The sequence below is a fragment of the Theropithecus gelada genome, chromosome 3 (genome assembly GCF_003255815.1).
Source record: "Theropithecus gelada isolate Dixy chromosome 3, Tgel_1.0, whole genome shotgun sequence".
Taxonomy (NCBI): Eukaryota; Metazoa; Chordata; class Mammalia; order Primates; family Cercopithecidae; genus Theropithecus; species Theropithecus gelada.
The window spans coordinates 36,851,575-36,877,885 of record NC_037670.1 but is presented as its reverse complement, the minus strand read 5'-3'; the positions used below and the strand labels follow the sequence as shown (position 1 = coordinate 36,877,885).

The 26,311-nt window shown below is 39.8% G+C and overlaps 1 protein-coding gene across 10 annotated transcripts in view; it reads right to left on the bottom strand.

Moving 5' to 3' along the window:
* Nucleotides 1-26,311, bottom strand: part of APP (amyloid beta precursor protein) — a 288,793-nt gene that overhangs the window by 210,856 nt on the left and 51,626 nt on the right. For 8 of the 10 annotated variants that reach the window (XM_025378892.1, XM_025378883.1, XM_025378884.1 and 5 more), the window contains exon 2: nucleotides 16,334-16,501. The exons of the other annotated variants lie outside the window; for them this stretch is intronic. In XM_025378892.1, coding sequence (XP_025234677.1) covers nucleotides 16,334-16,453 — 120 coding nt within the window. In that variant the 5' untranslated portion in view covers nucleotides 16,454-16,501. The remainder of the gene's footprint in view (nucleotides 1-16,333; nucleotides 16,502-26,311) is intronic. 10 annotated transcript variants of the gene reach the window in all.

The following is a 26,311-nucleotide window of genomic DNA, read 5'->3' as shown; positions in this document are numbered from 1 at the left end:
TAAATATAGTTCATCATTTTAGTCAAGAATAAAAATTTAAATAATCAGAAACACAAATGTCCTCATGGCTAGATGAAGTTCCTGATTTTTATCATAATTATAGTAGTCGTCCCTTATCTATGGTTTTGCTTTCCACAGTTTCAGTCCAAAAACATTAAATGGAAAGCTCTATAAACGAGATTTATTTTTCTTTTATATTTATTTATTTTTTTGAGATGGACTCTCTATTGTCCAGGTTGGAGTGCATTGGCGCAATCTCGGCTCACTGTAACCTCTGCCTCCCAGGTTCAAGCGATTCTCCTGCCTCAGCCTCCTCAGTAGCTGGGACTACAGGTGCACGCCACCACACCGGGTAATGTTTGTATTTTTAGTAGAGACGGGGTTTCACCATGTTGGCCAGGATGGTCTCGATTTCCTGATCTCGTGGTCCACCCGTCTCGGCCTCCCAAAGTGCTGGGATTACAGGTGTGAGCCACCATGCCCGGCCTATATTTAATTTTAAGAAAGAGACAGGGTTGTCCTATGTTGCCCAGGCTGGTCTCAAACTCCTGGCCTCAAGAGATCCTCCTGTCTTGGCCTCTGAAAGTGCCAGGATTACAGGCATGAGCCACCACGCCCAGCCAACAATAAGTTTTAAATTGTGTACCATTCTGAGAAGTGTGATGAAATCTCAAACCCATACAGTCCAGAAAGTGAATCATCCCTTTGTCCAGCGTCACCATGCTGTACATGCTACCTGCCCATCGGTCACTTGATCATAGTGCTTGTGTTAAAGTAACTCTTATTTGACTTAATAACAGCCCCAAAGCACAAGAGTAGTGATGGTAGCAGAGTGTCATAATTGCTCTATTTTATTATGAGTTGTTGTGCATCACTTACTGTGCCTAATTTGTGAATCCAACTTTATCACAGGTATGTACACATAGGAAAAAACATAGTATACATTGGGTTTCGTACCATCCAAGGTTTCGGGAATTCACTGGGGGTCTTGGAAGGTATCCTCTGCAGAGACGGCAGGACTACTATAATTATAAGCATTGGTTCAGTGTTTTAATATTTTCTTTGCAGCATCTTGAATCTTACATAGGAAATAAAGATAGAAGTTCCTTAAGCTGTTTAATTTGCATGTGTTTTTCAAAACATACATGTATTGCTAATATGACAAGCAGCGCAAACAATTTGCTAATACAACACACATTAGCAAATCCCAACTCTCATACTCCCCTTCTTTTCTAAAATGTTTCTTATGTGAAACCCAATTCCGACTATTTTCTTGATTTTCCTTTTTAAAAAAGGACTTGAGATACTTATACTTAAAGCAGAAGCAAACCCAGGCCTCTGTCAGCTAGTAGAAAAATAAGCTGTCCTCAATTCCTACAAATTTTCCTAAATTATAGCCACACAGAACATTTGTTATATAAATACATACACTGTGTTCCAAACACACTCTTACCTAAGATCCCTTAGACTACACTTCAAATGCCTAAGCCCATTAGGGTCCCCCCACATGGACAAACCTCCTCTGCTCGCAGTGAAATAATGCTAACCCCTCTTAGGGAATGTTTTCTGGTATTTATCAGTGTACCTCACATCGCTATTAAGTACGTATCTGTACTGCCTGCCTGGTGAAAAGCTTTCCTCAAGGGCAGGAAACATAACGTGACATGCTATAGCCTCCCCGTGGAGCTCCACATCCATCATCTTTGGCTTTCAGACTATCAGGAGGCTGCTGACCCCCAACTCCTTTTATGTGGTGCTCCCACCCTCAGCTCTCTGAAGGAGGACTCATTAGTGACTGTATTTCAACTCTGCATCCCTATACTTCATGAGAGCCCAAGAAAACCAAACTGTACATAGCATTCTCTCCCTCAAGGGCTTTCATGAACACACAAAGGCTGCTGCTAGATAAGGAAGAAATTTGACTGGAGGTGAGGATAAGTCTGAGCCACAGGTGGCACGTCAACACCCATGGGTGCGTGGTGGCTTGCGCCTATAGTCCCAGCTACTCGGGAGGCTGAGGTGGGAGGAGAGCTTGAGCGAGGAAGTCGAGGCTGCAGTGAACCGTGACCACATGACTGCACTCCAGTCTGGGCAACAGAGTGAGACCCTGCCTCAAAAACAAAAACAAAACATAACAAAAAAACAAAGAAAACCCCCCAAAAAACCATGGGTGGACTCAAACTAGGCATCTGGAAGAAGCAGTTAGTCCAGGAAAGGAAAGCAGGGAAATACCCAGAGAGACAAGGGAAGATGAGAAACAGACAAGACTGGATCTAGCAGAGACAGGATCTGACAGGGCCTGCCTGTGCCCTCTAACTCTTGTGAGTCTTGGGATGCGCATTTGGATTCCAGGAGATGCCTTGTCCCCTTCAGTAAGCCCTATTTCTAAACATAAGCTACTTTAGTAGTTTTATGCTCCTTCCAACTGAACAAAAGCCAAGACAAAGGCCTGGCTTGCATAACTAATTCCCACCACATGATCCCCTCAATCTCTGTGTGCAGAGCATTCTATCTTACCGCTGCATCCTCCACTTTCCTTGATCACTTTATCTGATCCCTGAGCACTTTCTACCTCCTAGTCTGCTGATGGGCTGTCTGTCCTATTAGAATATACACTCCTTGAAGGCAGGGACAATATGATTCATCTGGTGTTCCCTCAACAGTGGCCAACCCTGGGATAGCACAGTAAGTGTCTGATAAGCATTTAATTAATATTCCTGGTTAAGGTCAGAATCCATTCAATCAGGGACTTTCAGAATATATTAAGTTCCCTTTGGGTATTATAAACCTATCTCTTAAATAAGATATTCTAAATAGTTGTTGGATTATGGGCTTTTGAGGAAAATAAGTATCTCAATGCCTTTCAATATTGTTCTTCCAAGCAGATATGACAGCTTATACAAATCATAGCATCTGCTATAAGCAGCAGTAGATTACTGTAAATAGGCACTCAGCTGAGGAAGACATTTAGGAAGAGTGACAAGGTTAGCTCTCACTTGGGCTAATGGGGCCCATTCAGTTAGTACAGGAATCTGAAAAGCAGCCTACCTACCTGGTCATACAGTCATGTTTTATCACTGAAAGTGAATGTGTCAGTACATGAAATAATTTTAAGAGTGCATAAGAAATTCTAAAGACTAACAACCAGGAAAGAAGGAGAACAGAGACAATCTTAGATCCATATTAAAAGCTTATCATTGGTAGCCTAAGTACTTTTGTCTACTGAAGAAATAGCTTAAAACCTGGTCACCATCAGAATGTGTTGTTCCACATTTTAAAAATCTGAAGTCTCTCTTCTCACTATCTCTCCAAGTTGGAAATGTATTGATCTCAGACAAGATGACATTTAAGTTGCTAAATACGTAAAGCAAGAAAAGACATTGATGATATTTAAGAAAGCCAAGAAGATAAATATATATATTTAAAAAAACTTCGTAAAGCCGTATGTTGTCAGAGTCCTACAGAAACTCTGTCTCTATTCCCAATATTAAGGGCAAATGGAGAACCTAAAAATCCCTTTTGTAAACAGGCCACCTAAGACAGGTGATTAATGCTGAAAGTCTGAATTATGATCAAAAGTATTTTAAAAACACAAAATCAAATGTGGCTAACAAAAGACTGCAAACAAAGTTAATGAACAGAGTAAACGGAATTGGAAATTGTTACTAATTCTGAAAACAGTTTGTCCACTTTTTTATTTAGTCATTCAATTATTAAATTCACCTTTGACCAAATTCTCAAAGACATTTCTTTTTGAAAACACTAAAAATTATGTGGTACTAATAAGATGTTTTAAATATATTAGCAAAACATCAATTAGTAACATGTGATGCTTTAGCACATCTTAATTTACAGACTTTACAGGTCACTAGAAGAGATGAGCAACAAACCCGCATGTATTTTGCCAGGATTGCTGGAGAACCTGAACAGTTAAGATAAAAACCTTGCATTCCAGACTGACTCAGGAACAAGAGTGACTAGATTTGATCATTACTGCAATTGAGTGACAGGTGGATGGGAGGGTTCATTTTACTCTTCTTTCTACTTGTACATATGCTTGCAATTTTGCATTTAAAGCACTGAAAATTTAAATAAATAAATTTAGTCCAGAGGAAACAGCCAGTTTTCTAAATTTATAACTGCATGTGTAAAAGGAAAAAAAACCCCAAGATCCAAATTGTGTCTGCATGACTGCAGCTAGCATATATGAATATATACATGAAACAGAGAATCAAATGCTCTATAGAAAAATGTTTCAGAGATAGCCTATCTTGTATATTTTCATCTTCTCAAAGCTTTTCCATACCAGTCTCTTTTTCAAAGAACATATCCAAGAAGAAAGTAAGAAAAATGTCATAACTGAGGGTTTCCTAAGTACCAGACATCATTGCAAATGTTTTATGTGTAGCACATCATAATCCTGAGTTAGAAATCGCTCCCTTTTATGTAAGATGAAACTAGAACAACTAAAATAGATGCCATTTCTAAGCATTCAAAGAGTACATTAATTATAAATTTTAAACTACTCGGACTTAGGCATATAAACCAAGACAAAGCAAGTCCTAGACAATATATACTTCTGTTTCAGGATTTCAATGGCATTCTTTAAATTTTCCTGGAATTCAAAGAAATATCACATCTTAAACTGTTCTCAACAAAAATTATTTTATTAACGAGGAATACTGAAAACAGAATCTCTAATTTAATTGAGAAAGAGAATTGGAAAATGAAAACGTTCTCTGCTTGCAACTTAATGAGGCGCTGAGAGCTGATGAAACGCTACTGCAATAACGGGAGGTATCAGCGTGCTATGTTTCCAAATGATGGCCTTATGTAAAAGCAAAGGCGGTAAAATGCTGCAGGGCGTTAGCCTATTTCCCAATAATTTGGCCAAACTCTGCTTCTGACATTCTAAATAAATATATTGCTATATCCACACTTTCATACTCAGAGTTGGAAAATACTGTCAAAGAACCTTGTTTGATAGATAAGCTATTCTAATTTCAAAGTGTTGAATGAAAAACAAATTGGGGTTGGGGGGAAGAGATGGGAGAGAAATCAAAATAAATAGGACAGGACACAAATGTGAAAACACGAGCAGATATGTACACATAGCCTAGATTCTCCTCTTCTCTCTCTCTCAACATAGAGCTAATTTTCTTATTTTAAAATATCCAAACTGGCTTCAACTTTTTTAGCCCTAGAAGAAATCCTATGGTCAGTAAAGCAATCCTTACATTTATACAGACCAGAAGTGCATAAAATATATCCACACTCACGTATAAACAGCCTGATCCCTCTATTCAAAAACTGTCTCATTTAATATGAATTTGAGATCTTTCAAATTCCAAAACCACACTGTATACGTGCCTATGATTTGTCAATTTTCAGCCTACAAGGGTGAAGGGTACCCATAGCAAAGTAATAATGGTCAAGAATGTACCAGGCCTTCTACCATAGGATAATGTATATAGTACACCTTCCAACTTGCTAAGATTAAAAAGACCACCTCTGTTCTTTGCTTTTTATTTAATTTTAATTTCATACAACTGTAGAATGGAAAAAGAAAGGTTGAGAAACAATTCTTGTCTGGGAATCCCATGTTCAGTTACGTATTTTAGAGGAGAAAGTTGGGCAAAGGAAATGGTTTTGCTCAACTCATCTAACAGGTGGTTTTCGCTTTGTGCAGGTACCGCTGTGCTTGTTTGCTGATCCTGTTAATCTACAGACAAAGTAACTGTTCACTTAAAGCCAGAAGGTTAAAGAGGCAGAGAACAGATAATGCTAAATGGTGGAAAAGAAAACAGGAAAAGGAGAATATACCCATAAACCAATAAAAGAGATAAAGCCACGTTCACCTGTCTAACTGTCCCAATTGGAAATCTCTGCCTGCATTTGGGGCTTAACCTGTTCCCAGTTACCTCCAGAGACCTGCTCCGCAGTGTAAGTTACCAGAAACATCAACACTTTCAGGAAGCCCCTAGCCCCAGCTCCAAGAAGTGCTCTGCATGCTATTAATAGGAATACAGAGGCTGGAAGAGCCGTTTTAACTTCTCTCCCTTTTCTTTTCTTTTCTTTTTTTTTTTTTTTTTTGAGACGGAATCTCACTCTGTCTCCAGGCTGGAGGGCAGTGGCGAGATCTTGGCCCACTGCAGTCTCGGCCTCCAAGTTGAAGCATTTCTCCTGCCTCAGCCTCCCGAGTACCTGGGACTACAGGCGTGCACCACCATGCCCAGCTAATTTTTGTATTTTTACAAAAATTTACAACAGGGTTTCACCATGTTGGCCAGGATGGTCTCGATCTCTTGATCTCGTGATCTGCCCGACTCATCCTCCCAAAGTGCTAGGATTACAGGTGTGAGCCACTGCGCCCGGCCCAAGTTCTCTCTTTAAGAGAGGAAGAATAGTATGGGGACTCATCCAATTTCTTGCTTAACTGATAATATGTAACTTTTACAACACTTGCCTGTGTGTTTCTATCATAAAGTGAGGATATGGTTTAAGACTGAGGACACAGTCTGAAAACTGAACAGGCAGCCTTCCTGGACAGCTCAGGTGGCAAAGACCAATGATGCCCTTAATACGGCACCTCTGGGTATCATGAATGAGGGGATGGACAGGATGATCTCCTACAACGCTTTTCACACTATTATTTTGTAATCTGAATTCCTTCTCTCCCCAATCTAACCTACTCTTGGAAACTAGCTAATTTTTCTAAAAGTGTCTTGACCAGAAAAAATTCATGCTAAATATCTGCCAATGTTTCCACTTATCTCCAGAATAAGACCCTCTAATTTGCAACCTCATTCTCCCTTTCCAATTTTCTAAATTGTCTTCACAATTTAATTGTATTAATAGATTCATAAGGTCCTTACGGGCCAAGAATGGTATCCCGACACTCAACAACACCTGACACAAAAACCTAACCGTGCCCAATAAATATAGACTAAAGTTGCCTGTATTAAAGTTAGGAAGAAATAGATTCTTGGGATGTAGAATTGAAGTATACTTCTTTTATTCTTCTCAAATCCCAAAGCCTTTGGTTTAAATAAAACTATATATATATTTTTTTATTTTTATTTTTATTTTTTTTGAGACGGAGTCTCGCTCTGTCACCCAGGCTGGAGTGCTGTGGCCCGATCTCAGCTCACTGCAAGCTCCGCCTCCCGGGTTCCCGCCATTCTCCTGCCTCAGCCTCCCGAGTAGCCGGGACTACAGGCGCCCGCCACCTCGCCCGGCTAGTTTTTTTTTGTATTTTTTAGTAGAGACAGCGTTTCACCGTGTTAGCCAGGATGGTCTCGATCTCCTGACCTCGTGATCCGCCCATCTCGGCCTCCCAAAGTGCTGGGATTACAGGCTTGAGCCACCGCGCCCGGCCTAAAACTATATTTTTTAAAAACTTCATTTCATCCCAAGGAAACAGGACAATAAAATCTAACAATTTTAATTTTTAGCCCCTGGTTTTAGAATATGTTTCAAGGGGAATATTATTTTTGTTTTGTTCTATTTATAAATTCCTCAGGCCAAAATTATGGTACTATAAGAGTTTATTAAAGCAAGTGGCCACTTTATGCTGTTAAATGATGAATAACTGCCAGGCACAGTGGTTCGCACCTGTAATTGCAGCAGTTTGGGAGGCCAAGGCAGGTGGATCACTTGAGGTCAGGAGTTCGAGACCAGCGTGGCCAACATGGTGAAATCCCATCTCTAGTAAAAATACAAAAATTAGCTGAGAATGGTGGTGGGCGCCTATAATCTCAGCTACTTGGGAGGCTGAGGCACGAGAATCGCTTGAGCCCAGGAGACAAATATTGCAGTGAGCCAAGATTGTGCCATTGCACTTCAGCCTGGTTGATGGAGTGGGACTCTGTCTTAAAAAAAAAAAAAAGATAAATAATTGACGTAGTCGTATTTGAGTTGTTTCCATAATGCTACAAGAGACACTTTTTGCTTCTAGTATAGAACAGAGGAAAAGCACTGTTTTCTATCAAAGAATGCCAAAAGAAAGTAACTCGACACTCTGCCGTGGTCATCTAGGATTCACACAAACTACCCTAAACACTAAATAAAAAGAACAATATAAGGATCTTGCATGCTTAATTGCTTAATGTGTTCAGAAGCATACTTCGTAATATTACAACCAAATATTTTAAGTCATACTATGGATTTATGACTTTACTATTGAGTTATCATGGCCTTTGCATTTGAAGTGGATAAAAATAAACTGAAGGCAAATCTGGACTATGGGCCAACATTCCGCTAACTCTGGCCTAAACATGTCTTTAGAATTCTGACGACGGAAGGCTGGGCGCAGTGGCTCATGCCTGTAATCCCAGCACTTTGGGAGGCCAAGGCAGGTAAATCACTAGAGTTCAAGACCAGCCTAGGCAACATGGTAAAACCCCATCTCTACCAAAATACAAAAATTAGCCACATGTGGTGGTGTGCACCTGTAATCCCAGTTACTCAGGAGGCTGAGGCATGAGAATCACTTGAACCCAGGAGGCAGAGGTTGGAGTGGGCTGAGATCATGCCACTGCACTCCAGCCTGGGCAACGGAGTGAGATTCTGTCAAAAAAAAAAAAAAAAAAAGAAAAGAAAAAGAAAAAAAAAAGAATTCTATCAATGGAAAGAGATGGTCTCTGCAAAAGGAAAGTACAGGCTCCATTTTATGGGAGGCTCTCTCAGCATAAGCTGGATACAGAACTCCTACCCATACCGTTCCAATTTCTGTGCCAGAAACCGACCATGCACAAGCATTTACCTAATGATGACTTAGCGTGCTGTAGGTCAGAGCTAAGTGTTGGAAAAAATCCATTGTAAGGCATGATCCCTAGAAATGTTAATTCTCACAACACTTTGGATCTGTAGGGCTTTTGCCTACAGAAGCCACAGTAGGTCTCGGTCTTAGCTCAAAATGCTGCCTTACTGTGAATGGCTTAAAACAACAACAATGTCTTTTGTCACAGCTCTGGAAGCTGGAAGTCCAAAACCAAGGTGCCAGCATGACCAAGTTCTGGTGAGGCCGCTCTTCCTTCCTTGCAGATAGCCACCTCCTCGCTGTGTCCTCGTGTGACTTCTTCTTTGTTTGAGCAGGGAGAAAAAGGCAAGCTCTTTGGTATCTTTTCTTATAAGGGCAATAGTTCCATCACCAGGGCACATACGACCTCATCTAACAATTATCACCTCCCAAAGGTATCATATCTCCAAATACCATCATGCCTGGGGTTAGGGTTTCAATATCCAAATTTTGGGGGAACACATTCATCCCATAACATACTTGGAAAAAAAGGGGGGAAAAAATCTCAAATGGTGCTAACACAAAATATTTTTTAAAAGCATTGAAAGGCAGGTATTTGAATGATGACTAGGCAGAGGCAAAACTATTATGATTGGGAAAGAGGAAAGAATACACTAGCACAAAGAATTTGGAAGACTTGGGATTAAACAAAGACTCAATTTAAACCATAAGATCCAAGTTATCTTCTCAATCAAACTTTACAAGGGTTTATAACCAAGAGCAAAGATAAAAGACTGTGTTTTTACTTTTTCTCTTGAATCTTGCTCTTGACCAAAAACTGGATCAAATAAATCAAGGGCAAAAAAACCCACTATGAATAACAACAAAACAACCCAGTAACACAAAATACAAATTCAGAAAAGCATGAGATTATGAAAGGAGCACAGTAGATAATTCACAGTCGAAGAATGTATTTATCATCATGTTAAGCTAAGCACCAACATGTATAATGCAAAGCAATCCTTTGGAAAAGCTAATTAAACAAGTGAGTTAAACTGGTGAGCAGACAGTCAAAATGACGTGACAGTGATGAGTTCTGTTGGTTTTGTTCTATCCTAGGACCAGACTGCTAACAGCCACCTCAGACTTAGCCAGCTAGCTATCTCTAAAATATTTTGGTCACGAGAGACACAAAGTAAGAAGAGAAAGTAAAAAATTCATCCACCACTACTGGGAGAAAAACAAATTGTTAAATGAGTAGCTCTGTTAATGAACTAATGGTTTCCACACATTTTTTTCAAAAAAAAAAAAAAAAAAAAAAAAAGGAAGAATTTTCCCAATGACAGATATCAGAATACCGTGAATTTTCATGGTGCTGAATCAAACACCCGTCAATCAGGAATTCTATACCTAACACAGCAATTTTCAATAATAAGAAAACATTGTTCAACAATAAGAATGATTAAGATGAAACTCATCCAATAAAAGGGAATCAAAATATTAATAAAATACAGGGTTTGAGATGATCTGATGAAAAGACTAGCTGTAAACAATGAGTCCAGTTACAGACAGACCCTATGAATGAGAATTATGGCAACAGAGGAGATGGTAAGATTATAACTTTGAAAATATAAAAATAATACAACTTATAAAACCCGTGAGAAAGAAACATGGTAACATTGTGAGAGTATTCTTTTCCTTGTCATTCCTAGCAATGAATCCATCAATACTGTTTAAAAAATAAAAACATGAAGTTAAAAAAAGAAAGGCAAAATGAACACTCTCCAACACACACACGAAAATCCAAGCCTACAAATGAGAACTATTCATTATTTCTAATTATAAAAGAAAAACACCAGAATAGCTACAATGTGGAAAGTGGCAGGAAGATCGTGAAATATCTATAAAGAATGTTCTAGAAAATTCAAGATGCACAATTTGACAGAAAATGTCAACACTGTCTAAAACTTCTGAGTGAACTTCTCTCCCTGACGCCTGCTCAATACTCCCCAAAAAGCCACTTAAAATCCTAATGCATGATGCAGTCTCTCACCTCGTCCTGTCCAGCCTACAAGCCTTTTCTAATCCATACCCACCGTGTTGCAGCACTGGGGTCATTCTCCTATTTTGCCCATGTCATTCTTCATCGCTCTTCTGGTAACAGCTCCTCTCCCACATCACACGGCCACATGTACAAGGCCAAGATGGTCAAGCCCTGATACTGAGTCCCTGAAGATATGGTGGCGGCTCCAGGGGCGGATGTGTAACTCAAAGCAGTGCCAACCAGAAGCACTCCCTGATAATGCGCATGGGCAGAACAAAGTTGGGATGCCAAACTGGGACTAACACTACCAGAGGTAGTGGCTACCAACGTCCCTGGTCTCCTGGAGGACGCCCATCTTAGCAGAAGAAACGGAGCAACAGCAGGAAGGTAAGCAGAAACAAAAGAGACCATAATGGGGAAATACTGACTCTCGGTTCCAGTACCTGCGGATCTCATTTCTGTGTGCATTTTTAAGAAATTGTGTAAGCATCCCCTGCACTACGATCCTTCCCATCAATGGGAGAAAATATTCTCCATATATAAAACACAAATTGTTTGCGGGGTTTTTATCAACTGGCAAAAGAAACTGCCTAATTAACCTACACTTACTATCTCCCCAGTCTTTCTCAGAAAAGGAGATGTTCCCTCCCCCTTCCAAGACCCAGCCAATTACATATCCACCACTGGATCTCCTTTCTCCCTAGTTCTTACAGAACTGAGTACTAAGGTTATAGCTTACTGTGACCTTGTACTCCTGGGCCCAAGTGACGCTCTCACTCAAAGTGCTGGGACTACAGGTTTGAGCCACGGAGCTGGGCCAAAACCTAGTTCTTAGAGATACCTGAGGCTAGTGCTTAGGATGGATATCAGTCCTTCCCACGGTTTAGTTTAAGCTTCCTTCGGCCCAAATTCCTTCCATTTAAAAAGCAAAATCACAAAGTCTTTCCTTTTGTCTTGAATGACCTCAAGCTTTTTGCCTCTAGGTCTTTCCTCCAGGAGTCCACAGCTGACTTCACCACTGACTCACGTTGTTTTTCCTGCAAGGGACTGTAATTTAACTTCTCCCCATGCTATTCCACAGGGTCATCATGACCTTTTATTTGCCAGATCCTAACAATGTTTTGTCACACACACACACACAAATGCCCCAAAACAAGATATGAGCAAAAGAGATTCCTGAGTATCTTAGCAGTGAAATGCAGGTGTTGTCTTTCAGACCCTGAGGGTGGTGGGGAAAGGATTATCTGATTCTACAGCATGTTCCTCCGGTTGACTTGCTACTAAAGAAGCTATTTTACAACTTACACCCATAAAACTCTTACACCCTTATTATTTACATCCTTACAAGCTATTTTGCACCCTTACAGCTTTGTAAAGATGCATACTGCAGACCCTCATAGCAATGCAAGTGTTCCTGTACCATGCAAATAATTTGACGATATTCCAGATAATTCCAGGTGATTCCTGTTCATAGCCATGCAAATCAAGTATGCTGGGGAAGGAATTTTAAATCTCTCCAAGTCAAAATGAACCAGTTTTCACATCTTACAGTTCATCTCATTAATGAATTGAATAAAATATTTGACATGTGTTCAGTCTGCATGATAGACATGATTTTACCTTGTCAAAAACTACACTTCAACTGCTTTCTGTTTGCGTCATGCTTGCACTCTTACCTTTCCCCTCATTTAGAAATTTATATAGCTTGACTTCCAGCATGTTACACCTCCTACTTCCTACACTATCTCTCTGGTCACTGCTCATCTCCGTCATGGGGAATCATGGGGAATCATCTCTCTTTGTTTGCCTTCAATGTTGCAATTCCCCAAGGTGCTTTCCTTGGGTTCTTGTCCATAGGTGTCACTGAGTGGGTAAAATGAGTGCAAGTCTAGGCCGGGTGCAGTGGCTCACGCCTGCAATCCCAGCACTCTGGGAGGCCGAGGAGGGTGGATCACAAGGTCAGGAGTTCGAGACCAGCCTGGCCAACATGGCAAAACCCTGTCTCTACTAAAAATAAAAAAAATCCCGGGCATGGTGGCGGATGCCTATAATCCCAGCTGCTTGGGAGGCTAAGGCAGGAGAATTGTTTGAACCCAGGAGTTTGAGGTTGCAGTGAACTGAGATTGTGCCACTGCACTCCAGCCTGGGCAACAAGAGCAAGACTCCATCTCAAAAATAAAATAAAATAAATAAATACATAAAGTCTAGTGACTTCCGGTTGCTACAAAATAAAGCCCAAATCCATTAAAATGGCTCACAAAATATGATGTTTTGGACCTTTCTTACTTATGGTGCCTAATGCTGAAGAATCTGGCTGGTGTATATCATCTGACAAGACTTCCGTGGGTGGGTGGTAGGCAGAGGATAGATAATACCAGAATTGCAAGAGGAAGGCGACAGCGAAGGGCTAATTCTCTCCACTCATGGTGGCCACCAACAATCTGGTAAAGTCCAGAACTGGGAAGAACCACTCTGTGCTTAACCCTGTGATGCAGTTTGGCTCTGTGTCCCTACCCACATCTCATGTCGAATTGTCATTCCCAGTGTTGGAGGTGGGGTCTGGTGGGAAGGGACTGGATCATGGGGGTGGTTTTAATGGTTAAGCACCATCCCTCAAGTGCTGTCCCGTGACAGTGTTCTCATGAGATCTGGGTGTTTGAAAGTGTGTAGCACCTCTCCCTTCACACTCTCTTTCTTGCTCCAGCCATGTGAACATGTGTCTGCTTCCCCTTCACCGCCTGCCATGATTGTAAGTTTCCTGAGGCCTCCCCAGCCATGCTTCCCGTACAGCCTTCAGAACTGTGAACCAATTAAACCTCTTTTATTTAGAAATTACTCAGTCTCAGGTAATTTATTATACCAATGTGAGAGCAGACTAATATACCCTGGGATAAATAACAGGCTAAGACAGAAAGTAAAGCTACCCAGCCATTAGTAGGATCTCTAAGTGAAATGGGAAAAGAGGGGTGTTCCTGGGGTCAAGAAGAGTAATTTTTGTATGGCCACCATACAAATGTGAAAACATCTGGTTATTCATACGTGAAACTAAGGGAGGAAAAACTTACATGCAAACTATGACACATGTATCAAAATAGTCGATTCACCAGAAAAGGACAATCTGGTCAATGTCATAAACTAAATTTTAATTCTAGCCTTTAAAAAAAGTTTATTTAACACTCAGAATACACAATCTGTACACATATATCCAAAAAAATAAAATGGTATCAAAAACATATAAGTATGCACAGAGTTCCGATTTATAACATTTATAACTTATCTACATAATTGTACTACAAGATCTCTTCAGCAGAATGCGAATATTATTTCTAAAATTGATACTTTATAAAAGTCATACCCAGGCAAAAGTTGATTTATTATCAATCCATACTTAGTAAATCAGCACAGAGAATGTTCTTGTAAAAATAAATATCATGGGCCATACGCGGTAGTTCATGCCTATAATCCCAGCACTTTGGGAGGCCAAGGTGGGTGGATCACAATGTCGGTAGTACCAGCCTGGCCAATATGGTGAAACCCTGTCTCTATTAAAAACACAAAAAAATTTAGCTGGGTGTGTTGGCTGGTGCCTACAGTCCTAGCTACTCAGGAGGCTGAGGCAGGAGAATCACTTATACTCGGGAGATGGAGGGTGCAATGAGCTGAGATTGCACCACTGCACTCCAGCCTGGGCGACAGAGCAAGACGTCATCTCAAAAAAAAAAAAAAAAACCAAACAAAAAAAAACAACATATAATGAACTTAAGCATTAGTGATTTCCACTATTCATCATTTCACATCATGGTTCATACTCCTTTCAAGATAAAAATTACTTAATATGTACTATATTGTGATAATGCAGATGATTTTTGCTTCTCAAAACACCAATTAGTAATTATTGTCCTTTCTTAAACAGAATGCTATCAAAACAAATTAAACCTTTTAATAATAATTTTAGTATTCATAATTTAAAATAAAAGGATCTCAATAGAATAGTAATATTAAACAACAAACATTCATTATCCAAGTAGGCTAAGGAAAAATTTCTAGTACAAAAAGGATTACAACAAAATAAAATGTTGCCAGGTTATCTGCTGTTTATAATGAGTGTCAAGAATTTTGCTTTGCCAACAAGCATAAGACTAATTACTTCCAATGTTCTTAAGATGCAGACACATGTCCTAGAAGAGATAACTATCTAAGAAGTGTGAGATGAAATGCCTGGAACTCCAGCTATTTTAAATTGAATAAGAAAGGAGCACCCCGTACAGTAACAGCAAAAGGACTACAAAGAATTAAACAAAAATGAAGATCTCCACGAAATGAGGAGGCATGATTTCCAGGATATAAAGTTAAGTTTAAAAAAAAAAAAGCAAAGTGCAGAAGAGTGCACTTTATATTTTTTTTTGTACAAGAAGGAAAAACATGTATTTTCTTTTGCCAAAAAAAAAATAAAAATCAGGAACAATGAAAATGTTTATCGATAGAGAATGAGTAAAAAGTGAGCTTTCCGAGTATATTTTATAGAACTAACATGATAGTCAAAAAGTAAAATTAGTAAGGGAGGAAAAAACTAAAATAGAATACAAACAGATATAAATGAACTAAAATATATATCAAGCTGGTAACAGAAAAAAATTGATTCTAACACTTTTAACTAAAAGACCTTGACTGTAGAGCCGTGGTGAGATATATACTAAAGATGAAAGGCATGCGGAGGGCTGAGCATGGTGGCTCATGTCTGTTATCTGAGCACTTTGGGACGTCCAGCCAGAGGATGGCTTGAGCCCAGGAGTTTCAGACAGCCTGGCCAACACAAGGAGACCACACCTCTACTAAAAATTAAACAAATCGGTTGGGCGCGGTAGCTCATGCCTGTAATCCCAGCACTTTGGGAAGCTGAGGCGAGCGGATCATGAGGTCAGCAGATCGAGACCATCCTAGCTAACACGGTGAAACCCCGTCTCTATTAAAAGTACAAAAAAATTAGCTGGGCGTGGTGGCGGGTGCCTGTAGTCCCAGCTACTCAGGAGACTGAGGCAGGAGAATGGCGGGAACCCGGGAGGCAGAGCTTGCAGTGAGCCGAGACTGCACCACTGCACTCCAGCCTGGGCGACAGAGTGAGACTGCGTCTCAAAAAACAAAAATTTAAAAAAATCAGTCAGGCCTGGTGGCATATGCCTATAGTCCAGCTACTCGGAGGCTGAGGTGGGAGGACTGCTTGAGCCCAGGAGGTCAAGCAAGGCTGCAGTGAGCCATAATCATGCCGCTGCACTCCAATCCGGGCGACAGAGTGAGGAAAAAAAAAAGTGCTGAGACATCTTAAACTGTACTGCTTAGTGATGGTCATAATATGACATCATAATTTTAAAAACATTTATATGTATATCATAGGGTAATGCAAATAAATATATTAATGGTATGGCAAATCATTAGGAACCAAGATTTTTACTGTAGGGTTAAAATACTGACGCAAAACATAAGAAGTTAAATTTTCTGAAAACAAGTGCACGTGATCCAACGTGAACTGCTAGCCACCAGACAGGACTTACTTCTTGGCAATACTGCAGGATGCCTTCCTTGGTATCAATGCAGGTTTTGGTCCCTGATGGATCTGAATCCCACTTCCCATTCTGGACATTCATGTGCATGTTCAGTCTGCCACAGAACATGGCGATCTGGGGTTCAGCCAGCAGGCCAGCATTGCCATCCGTGGGTACCTGAAAGAAGAAGCTTCAGTTAGTTATAGAATCCATAGCTCCAAGGCAGAGGCTGGGGGGAAGAACAGGGATCAAAAAGAGCTCTATTCTTGCTCATTCTTAATTAGGAATCAGTCCGGTCTTCAACCCTGCTTTAGATTAAGTGTTATGTATGCTACAGACATTTCTAGCCGCCTATAAGATAGTGCTTTCTTTTACACTGAAACAGAGAAGGAAATTACCAATACCGAAAGGAATTTACTCATGAAAAATTTAAACATTTTCCCATATGAGATTTTGTGGTACCTGCTGAAAGGTTCTGACAACAAAATAACATGTTTTTCTATAATAAATATAATCACTGTGGAGGCTACCGCATTCTCATAATAAACTCCACTGACTCACACAGAGCACAATGCCTGCCAGGCCCTGCCTGATGACCAAGCCTGAAAGTAATATTGTGTGCCACCTCTCAGCACTGACAGCAAGCATGGCATTGGTAGTTAACAAGTGACTGCATTATGATTTTGAACGGAAAAATTCCCTGTAGAAATCACCAACCACAAAAATAACTGAGTATGTTGGTGATTCCACCTGATTTTCCCCAGAATATTCTCTGGTTATCACTCTCTCAGCTCTTAAAAAGTCTGTTAAGGGTGCTGGTGTCTCCTCTCCCAACCATCTGCAAGGAGCCAACATTTTCTCATTCAGAGCTCTGCATAGTGCCTGCTGGGCAGTAAGTAAGCAGTCCTAGCTATTACCATTGCAGGCAACAGACCACTTCACAAACTCATGAAAAACGGTGCCTTCTGTATTTTCAAACCCTTCTGTGTACAGGCATTACCTTTACAAAAATATTTTTAAAAGAAAAAATGGAAGTCCTGAAATATCTGTATTATGTCACTTAATAGGTTCTGGTATCTCAAAAAGAAAAAAAAAATTCAGCAAGAAATGAAAAATATATCCACAGGAGTAAAGGTGTTACTTAAACCAATTAGAAGGCATATTAATCATGATAGGCCCTCCTCTGTTAAATGGGGAAATACGAGACATCATGCCAAGAAGAATGAACCTCCAGCAGAAGCCATTCGTTCACACACTCAAGAACTGGGTGATTCCATGATAACTTGTATCATTCCTAAAATCGGTCCACAGGAGGAAAAACACCAACTAAAATTGCACTGAGAAATTTCTGGTTAAAGACGTGAAATAGTTTCCAAACATTTCTTCCCACATAAATGTAAAACAGGATACATCTGGCCATTTTAGTCATTTGTACACATATTTCATCAAAACCCAACAGAGGACTTAGGTCCTCACAACAAAAAAACAAAACAGGTCTTAGACTGGACCAAGTCATGAGTGCAAAAGCTGCTGGCAAAATCTCTAGAACCATGTTTTCAAGTAACTTTTCCAATATTTAACGAAATTCTGCCTTGACATTGCCAGATGGTTAAGTAAAAGCAGCCGATGCCAAAATATCCAGATCAATTGTAGAAATAGCTAGGACCCCTCAACTCCTCCATCTGAGCCCCTTGCCACTTCCTGTGACTTCCACGAAACTGGGGGTCTCATTCCCTGACAGATGCAGAGCAGCAAGCTAGGTAGAATGCTTTATAAATTTAAATTTCACAGCTTTCCTGGGGCATTAAGAGGAATTCATTGTCTTGATCTTAGAAATCAAAATGCAAATGTTGCCAATCTTACTGAAATAAGTAGTACAGATAATAACACTGCAAAAACATGAAAGAAAGTCAAATAATAATCAGGTACCTGTGGAAAAGGCCCTATATTAGATGCCATGGAGGGCCCTGACCTTAAGGAACGTACAATTCACTAATGGAATCGCCATTGTTCCTACAGTACTTTATTCTGTTCACCTTCCGAATTCATTCCTGTCCCCAGGATTTCCAGTCTTTGCAGCATGTTTGTAACTGTACAGAGATATTAATGAGCCTTTACCATAGTTGGTAAATATTCTGTTGAATCAATCTCCTCCTCTCTGCCTCAAACTCTCTCTGTACTTTTGTTTACCCACAATCTGTTCATTACAATGTCTAAGGAAAGCGTTCTACCTTCTTGTCAATACAAATGCCCTTCATTCCATTTCCTTCCCACAGGGAGCATTTAATTGACAATTTCTCTCCCCAGGGTAGCCAGCCTCCAAGAAGGCCCCCAGTAGTCCCGGCCTCCTGCTATTCAGGGACCTTGGGCAATCCCACAATGTATCAGGGTCTGTCTGTGCAACAAATGGAGTACGGCAGAAATGATGACGGTGTAACTTCCGAACATGTACATATTAGACTTAAAGATGCCGCAACTCTTAAAAACAAACCCTTTGCTACCAAAAAGGTCACGAAGGGCATGATGATGTGTAACATCCAAAACAAGGTCATGAAAGGCATCACAATTCTTCACTGCTCTCTGGGATCACTCACTGTGAGGGAGGTCAGCTGCCATGTTCTGAGACATCTGGTGCTAAAACCAGGAAAGTTTTTGGCAAAATACAATGTGTCACCCTACCTGACAAACCAAGTAAATGCTTCTTCATTTTTGTTTTCCTCTTTTGATTTAACTTCCTTTGGTTTCTTCTATTCTTCCTTTTGTCATCCTCCCTGCTTCTTCACTTTACAGATATTTTAATGTCATCTGTTGGCATATGTGTGTATGCTATCAAAAAGTGGTAATTTTTTAAACATTTTTTTCAAATAAATTGATTATGACCCTATAATTGTCTCACGTTCTCATCACTTTTTAATGCCATCTGTTGGCATGTGTGTGTATGCTGACTACCAAAAAGTGGTAATTTTTAAAACTTTTTTTCAAATAACTTGATTATTTGTCTCATGTTGTCTTCATTTTAATATTTAATATTTAATAATGAGAGTTTAGACTAGAAAATATATGCTTCAGTTCCTTTCAGTTTTCCACCAAATGAGATTTAATATTAACTTTAAAAATAAATGTTTGGAGAATCGTGATGATTAACATGCTCTATTTTCTTCAAGTGGAGATCGTTTAATAATTTAAACTGTGAATCCTCATAATTAGGGTAAGCTGTTGAATTAGAAATTGTAAAACTGGTTGTATGTATAGATCTTTTTACATCTGACATTACAAGAGCCCTTCACAAATAAATATCAACTCACAAAAGCCATGTTTCTCAAGCAAAATTTTTCCCCGAACCAACACCAGGTGTGTATATGGAAATCAGAGCAATTAGCTTGGAGATACAAATTGAACCAGACGCTTTCCTATTCTTACTGAAGCCCATCTGCAAACAATTCCATGCTTTCACTACATATTCCTGTCCCCTTTAATTAAAACAAGACAAACGACCCACGGCATCCTCACCTGCATCAAGTAACCCATTTATGAAACAAAGCCTGGTTGCTAAGCGCAGCCACTCCCTGGCATTCAGCCAGAAGGAAATATGGCCACATTAATCCATTGCCATCCAAGGGTTAATTCCCTTTTCCTGAATGAAGCCTCAAAGAAATGACTTAATAAATCATACACAGGGTCCTATTCAGAATCTGTTAATAGGGACACTCTTAAAATTGAAATCTTTGAGATATTTGCTGCCAGTAAAAAAGCACCGTCTTACAAAGTCATCCTAAAGATAATTATTCCTAATGTTTTTAAACATTTTTCTTTTCTAAAAGAAAAGAAATATAAATACCTTAGTAGATGGGAACTATAACCACTTAACTACTACATTTTAGTTCTATTTATGTCTTAACACTATTCTAAGGTGAGTTAAGGTTACTTTGCAAAAATCTAAGACAACATTTAAAAGATGAGAACTGTGATACAACTGGCCATTCGTGGTCTATGCATTTCTCATTCGTGGTCTATGCATTTCTAAGACTGAACATGAAGGTAATTCTTGTAAACCGAATGACTTTCCATTGACATCATAAAACTGGAGATGCTTTCCCATGGGAAAACAGTGTTCCTGACAATGAACAAAATAACCAGCTAAAAACAATGAAGCATTGACAAATTGCCTCAAAAGCAAGAGGCTGTTTACCGAGTGCTCTGAACTACAGAGACGTACATATCAAACTTAAAAATGCTGCAACTCTTAAAAACAGAAAATAAATACTTTTGTTACCGGAAAAAAAAAATATTTTTGAGCCACAATACAAAGTATGCTGAAGTGAAATGGACTTTCCGAAGGAATTTTTAGAAACGGTTTTAAAAGAGCCTTAAGGGGATAACATAAACAAATATAAACATATATACCTAATCTGGACCAGTCTGCAGAGGTGAACCTGGAAACCCTATGCCTACAGTTGCTGCAATTTTCAATTAAATGCAAAGCCACCTTCTTGAACAAGTTCTCTTGTTGTCCTTTCAAACAGGGTGTTCCCTTTCTTCAAAAAGTTTCTCTCTGTTATCATCTAGGAGATCAACATTCCTTATGAGCAGGCTTGGCAGCATTCCTCCCCAACAGGGTCCCATCTAGGAGGGAAGAGTGAACAAGGAGCTCTCTGTTTTGCTAGCCGAAAAGTCCTGCTTGGCAAGGAGAGGGCACAGATCCATAGCTTAGTTGCATCCATGGATTTATGTAATTTTAAGGTTTCTGGCTAATGAAAGCCATCTGTTTTCTGCATTTGAACTAACTGCTCTCACTAGTCTAAACAGCTGGCCTCATATAATGAAGTATGTGGTACTTTTTAATCAGTTCGAACTTCTTAGAGTCAGATTCTTGCATAATCTTTTTTTTTTTTGGATACACTGTCTCACTCCATCACCCAGGCTGGAGTGTAGTGGCGTGATCTCGGCTCAATGCAACCTCTCCACCTCCTGGGTTCAAGCTATTCTCCTGCCGCAGCCTCCTGAGTAGCTGGGATTACAGGCCTGTGCTACCACGCCCAGATAATTTTTGAATTTTTAGTAGAGACGGGGTTTCACCATGTTGGCCAGGCTGGTCTCGAACTCTTGGCCTCCCAAAATGTTGGGATTATAGGCATGAGCCACTGTGCCCAGCTTTGCAGCGATACTATTTCTACCACATCCATGGTTTCCTGACATAAATTCTGGATTCCCTTAACCTGGGCATAATTCAACTATACCCCACAAGAGTGCTTTACATTTTCCTGTTAAAACATTTAAATTCTCCATTGTCAAATGTAAAGAACTGTTTTCTAGAATCATAATCGAGAAAATCTGAGTGAACCCCTTTCAAGGGAATAATTCATCTGTAGGGTTTTCTTTTAAATGCCAAAGAAAAGTATTTCCAGTGGAAGCGGAACATCTGCAGTCGCTCATTTCATCACTGAGAACTGAAATTAAAATCAGAATCACATAAGTGGACCCTAAGAGGGAGGAAAAGGCGCTGGGTAAGGATGTGTCCAAGGCCATGGGGTTACAGAGAGAGAGAAGGGAATTCAACTTATTCCGTCAAGGTTCTGTTAATGTGACCGGGCTGTCTCTCAAATTAAAATGGAAAATTGCAATTTTCCAAGGCTGTGCCCCTGTGTGTGTGTGTGTGTGTGCATGTATCTGTGGTGGGCAAAAATAGAGAAGCTAGTAAAAAAGAAAAATAAAATGTGATGACTGAAACTGCACATGGTTTCTATTTACCCTTGTGGAGAGCTGCCACATCTATTCACAGCCACTATTTGCTGCACAATTATTTCAGAGCTTGAGTTTCAGCCTAAAAATGATTTGCCGTAAAAGTGAATGGGAGAAAAACAATTCCTTTCAGTGGAGTAATCTGCATGTTTCACTCCTGGAAACTTGAAATTCTTTTTCGGTCACTGTTGATCTGGTTTCTAATTACAAGCTATCCTCCCTTGATGTTTTTCATGGTCTCTGCTGATATTAGGTTGGTGCAAAAATCGCAATTACTTTTGCACCAACCTAATACCAAGCTTTTTTCCTACTCAAAGGACAGATGTTCTCAAGTTGACCGAAAACTCCTACCCACTCATAACAAGGCCAGTAAATCATGCTTGCTGCTGGTGCCCAGTAGGAAATCAAGAGGTGCCTCAATAGGAGCCTTTGTTATTCACCACTTGTGAAATTAATAACCAACATCTGAGGCATTCATTTAGGCGGTATCCAGAAAGAGTGGCATCTACGGCTAGGACTGATGTAAATGGATATAAAACTGGAATTACAAAAAATAGAGCCTTACGCATGGCAACCAAACTCTTAGCCTCAAAAACAGTTTACAATCTAGTCAATGTCCATTTAGTCCTAAAAGGTGAATGTTTTCTTTTAACTTCATATATATACATACACACAAACATATGAAACCATACACATACTATACCATGTATACTTGTGTCTAATGTTGTACTCTTGCATTGGTAAGACTAATTCTTCTCAAGGTCACCTTGATGTAAAAACAGTTCATCTCTTTCATTCTGTCTTTACGGTTTTTCTGTGTGTCTTTTGTTTTGTTTTCTGAGACAGTTTCGCTCAGTTGCCCAGGCTGGAGTGTAGTGGGGTGATCTCGGCTCACTGCAACCTCTGCCTTCCAGGTTCAAGTGATTCTTGTGCCTTAGCCTCTTGAGTAGCTGGGACTACAGGCATGCGCCACTACGCCCAGCTAATTTTTGTATTTTTTAGAAGAGATGGGTTTTTGCCATGGTGCCACTCCTGACCTCAAGTGATCTGCCCGCCTCGGCCTCCCAAAGTGCTGGGATTATAGGCATGAGTCACAAAGCCTGGCTTGTCTTTAAAGTTTTACTGACATGTCTCATACAGTCACCAAAGGGAAAAAAAAATAAATAAATAAAATAAATATATATATACAGTATTTGAGATCTTTATCCTATTTTGACTCTCTCAATATTGCCATATCTCATCAGCCTTGACCTTGTGAACATGGAGACAGAAAGAGGGTTATTAACAGGCAAAAATCCAACATCTACTAAGGCCTTTACTCATTATCTCATTTGACTCAGAAAAACCAAGATAAGTCACTTCCACATCTAGTCAGATAATCAGAAGGGCTCAAAACCCGCCTAGAGTCTAATCGAGAGTGTCATTCCAAAGCACACGCTTGCTTTTTGCCATAACAAGCCAGCTGGCATTCCTGGTACTAGATGTCAAGCTTTTTTATTTTTCAATCTTGAATATTATCTTCAAGTAATTTTTCCCCCATGGCAGTGCTATTTTGCATGTCTTTGTTACTGGCTTAAAAAAAAAATACTTTTAGAGCAAGTAAAATGGGAAGTAAAACCACTGCTTAAATGTCTAATTTGCATTTCTCAAATTTAAATCACTAGATGTTAATATGTACTAACCTTTGGTAGTTTCCTCTTTAAGAAATCTCTCCTGAAATGCAAACACACATTTCTCCAAAGTCAGTTCTTTCCTTAAATCAAATGCAGCCAACTGCATCTGCAAACTAGAAGTCCAAATCTCCCAATGTTCCAACTATTAATGTTTTTCAACCATTACATTATTTAGTCTGTATTTTCTAGTTTTTCAACAGTTGACATATACCTACCTATATACATATACACCTGTATATATACCTGCTATACAGCTACCTGTATGGTATGTAGTGGTAGTGCTAGAATAAACACATGCACACACACACATACACATACATACACATGGTTTAAGAGCTCAATTTGCACAAATCTCAAATGCTGGTGCTTTGCTAAAATCTCATTCTAGAATTAGTGCATTTAAGTCCATGTTGCTAACAAGGTGGAGGACTTGGTAACTGGGCTCCTCAGAGATAGTGGTTTGAATGGCATTCACTGAAAGAAATTGGATAGTAACAAATAAATGATTTTCCAGTATGACTTCTACTGGTTCTGACAGCTAGGACAGATTAGCACCCAGCACAGAATACGACAAAGAACAATCAAAACCTATTATTCCTCTTCATTTTTGGTACAAGAGATATTCTACATATATTCAATTCTAATTTTCTACTGTTTTCTATCAAATGTAGCCAAGCTAAGCCAAGATCAGCTGAACCTGGAGCTTGTGGGCTATAATAAATGGTTATTGTTCTAAGCCACGAAATTTTGGAGTGGGTTTGTGGCTTTGCTGCATTTTTGTGGCAAGAGAAATTAACACAGTCATGTATTTGATAGGAATAACTAAAATACTAAGTGATAGAATCAAGGCATAGATTATTTCAGAAGGTAGAAACTTTCTCAAGTTGCCTTTTTTTAGGTATATGCAAGATCCTATTTATTGTGTTAAATAATTATTTGAAGTATTAGATGACAGGAAAGAGAAGAAGATGAAAAAACAGCTAATACACTCGTAAGCTTCACCAATACAGCTCCAGATGACCACAGGAAATCTTGCTGCATCAAATAAAATCTAGAAGGATGCAATCACATTTTTAGATAAACAGTAAAAAAATAAAAATAAAAATAAAAATAGGGTTGGCACTGTGGTGGCTCACGTCTGTAATCCTAGCATTTTGGGAGGCCGAGGCGGGCAGATCATTTGAGGTCAGGAGTTCAGGACTAGCCTGACCAACATGGTGAAACCCCTTCTGTACTAAAAATACAAAACAACTAGCCAGGCGTGGTAGCACATGCTCACAGTCCCAGCTATTCAGGAGGAGTAGGCAAGAGAATCTCTTGAACCCGAGAGGCGGAGGTTGCAGTGAGACGAGATCATGCCACCGTACTCCAACCTGGGTGACAGAGTGAAACTCCATCTCAATAATAATAATGAATAATAATAATAATAATAGTAAAATAAAAATAAAAATAAACTTGGAGGGAAAGAAAATTTTATCAGGAGAATTTAAAGAAAACAGAACTAGCTCATCCGAAAAAACTGAGGGCAGAAGACATCTGAAGGAAAATCACAAGAAAGTACCCAATGAAATGAACAACAGTGATGGAGAAATATTTGGGGTTGGGAAGAAACATCGTAAGATCATGAGCACCTCATCAACAAGTCACTTAAATTAGATGGACAATCAACCAGCAGCATTTCCGAAGAGATTATCGAAGTTGGTAGAAAGTCAGAGATTCACACTTTTCCAGTTTTTAAGCAGTGGAACCTTGTACTTAAAATCTGTGGGAAACCCTCATAGCTGGGCACCTCCCTGCTTGAAACCTGCATTCCTGCCCCACATAGCAGGTAAAGCACTGGTGATCTAAAGCCATACACTATGATGCTTTTAGTCACGCTCTAAAGTCATCATACTATGATTAACATGTGGCATTTCATTTGATTGTTTTTGCTTAATCCCTTGTGCTCAGGGGCTTACCTCTAGACTTTTCAATTGTAGCCTTATAGGCCTTACTGCCCTACACCCACAAGCACCTTCACTCCCTCCTGCTGCTGTTCTTGGAAACTCTCCTCCCTTACACAGTTCTTTTTATACATATATATATATATATGTTTTTTTTTTTTTTTTTTTGAGACGGAGTCTCGCTGTGTTGCCCGGGCTGGAGTGCAGTGGCCGGATCTCAGCTCACTGCAAGCTCCGCCTCCCGGGTTCACGCCATTCTCCTGCCTCAGCCTCCCGAGTAGCTGGGACTACAGGCGCCCGCCACCTCGCCCGGCTAGTTTTTTGTATTTTTTAGTAGAGACAGGGTTTCACCATGTTAGCCAGGATGGTGTCGATCTCCTGACCTTGTGATCCGCCCGTCTCAGCCTCCCAAAGTGCTGGGATTACAGGCTTGAGCCACTGCGCCCGGCTTATACATATATATTAATTTAAGCGGTACAAGTGCAGTTCTGTTATGTGGTTATACCGCATTAACCCTTGAACAACACAGGTTTGAACTGCACGGACCGGGTCCACTTATACACAGATCTTCTTCAACAGAAGTTACAGCAGGCGGGCCTGACTCTCCTGCTTCCACCTCTTCCGCCTCTGCC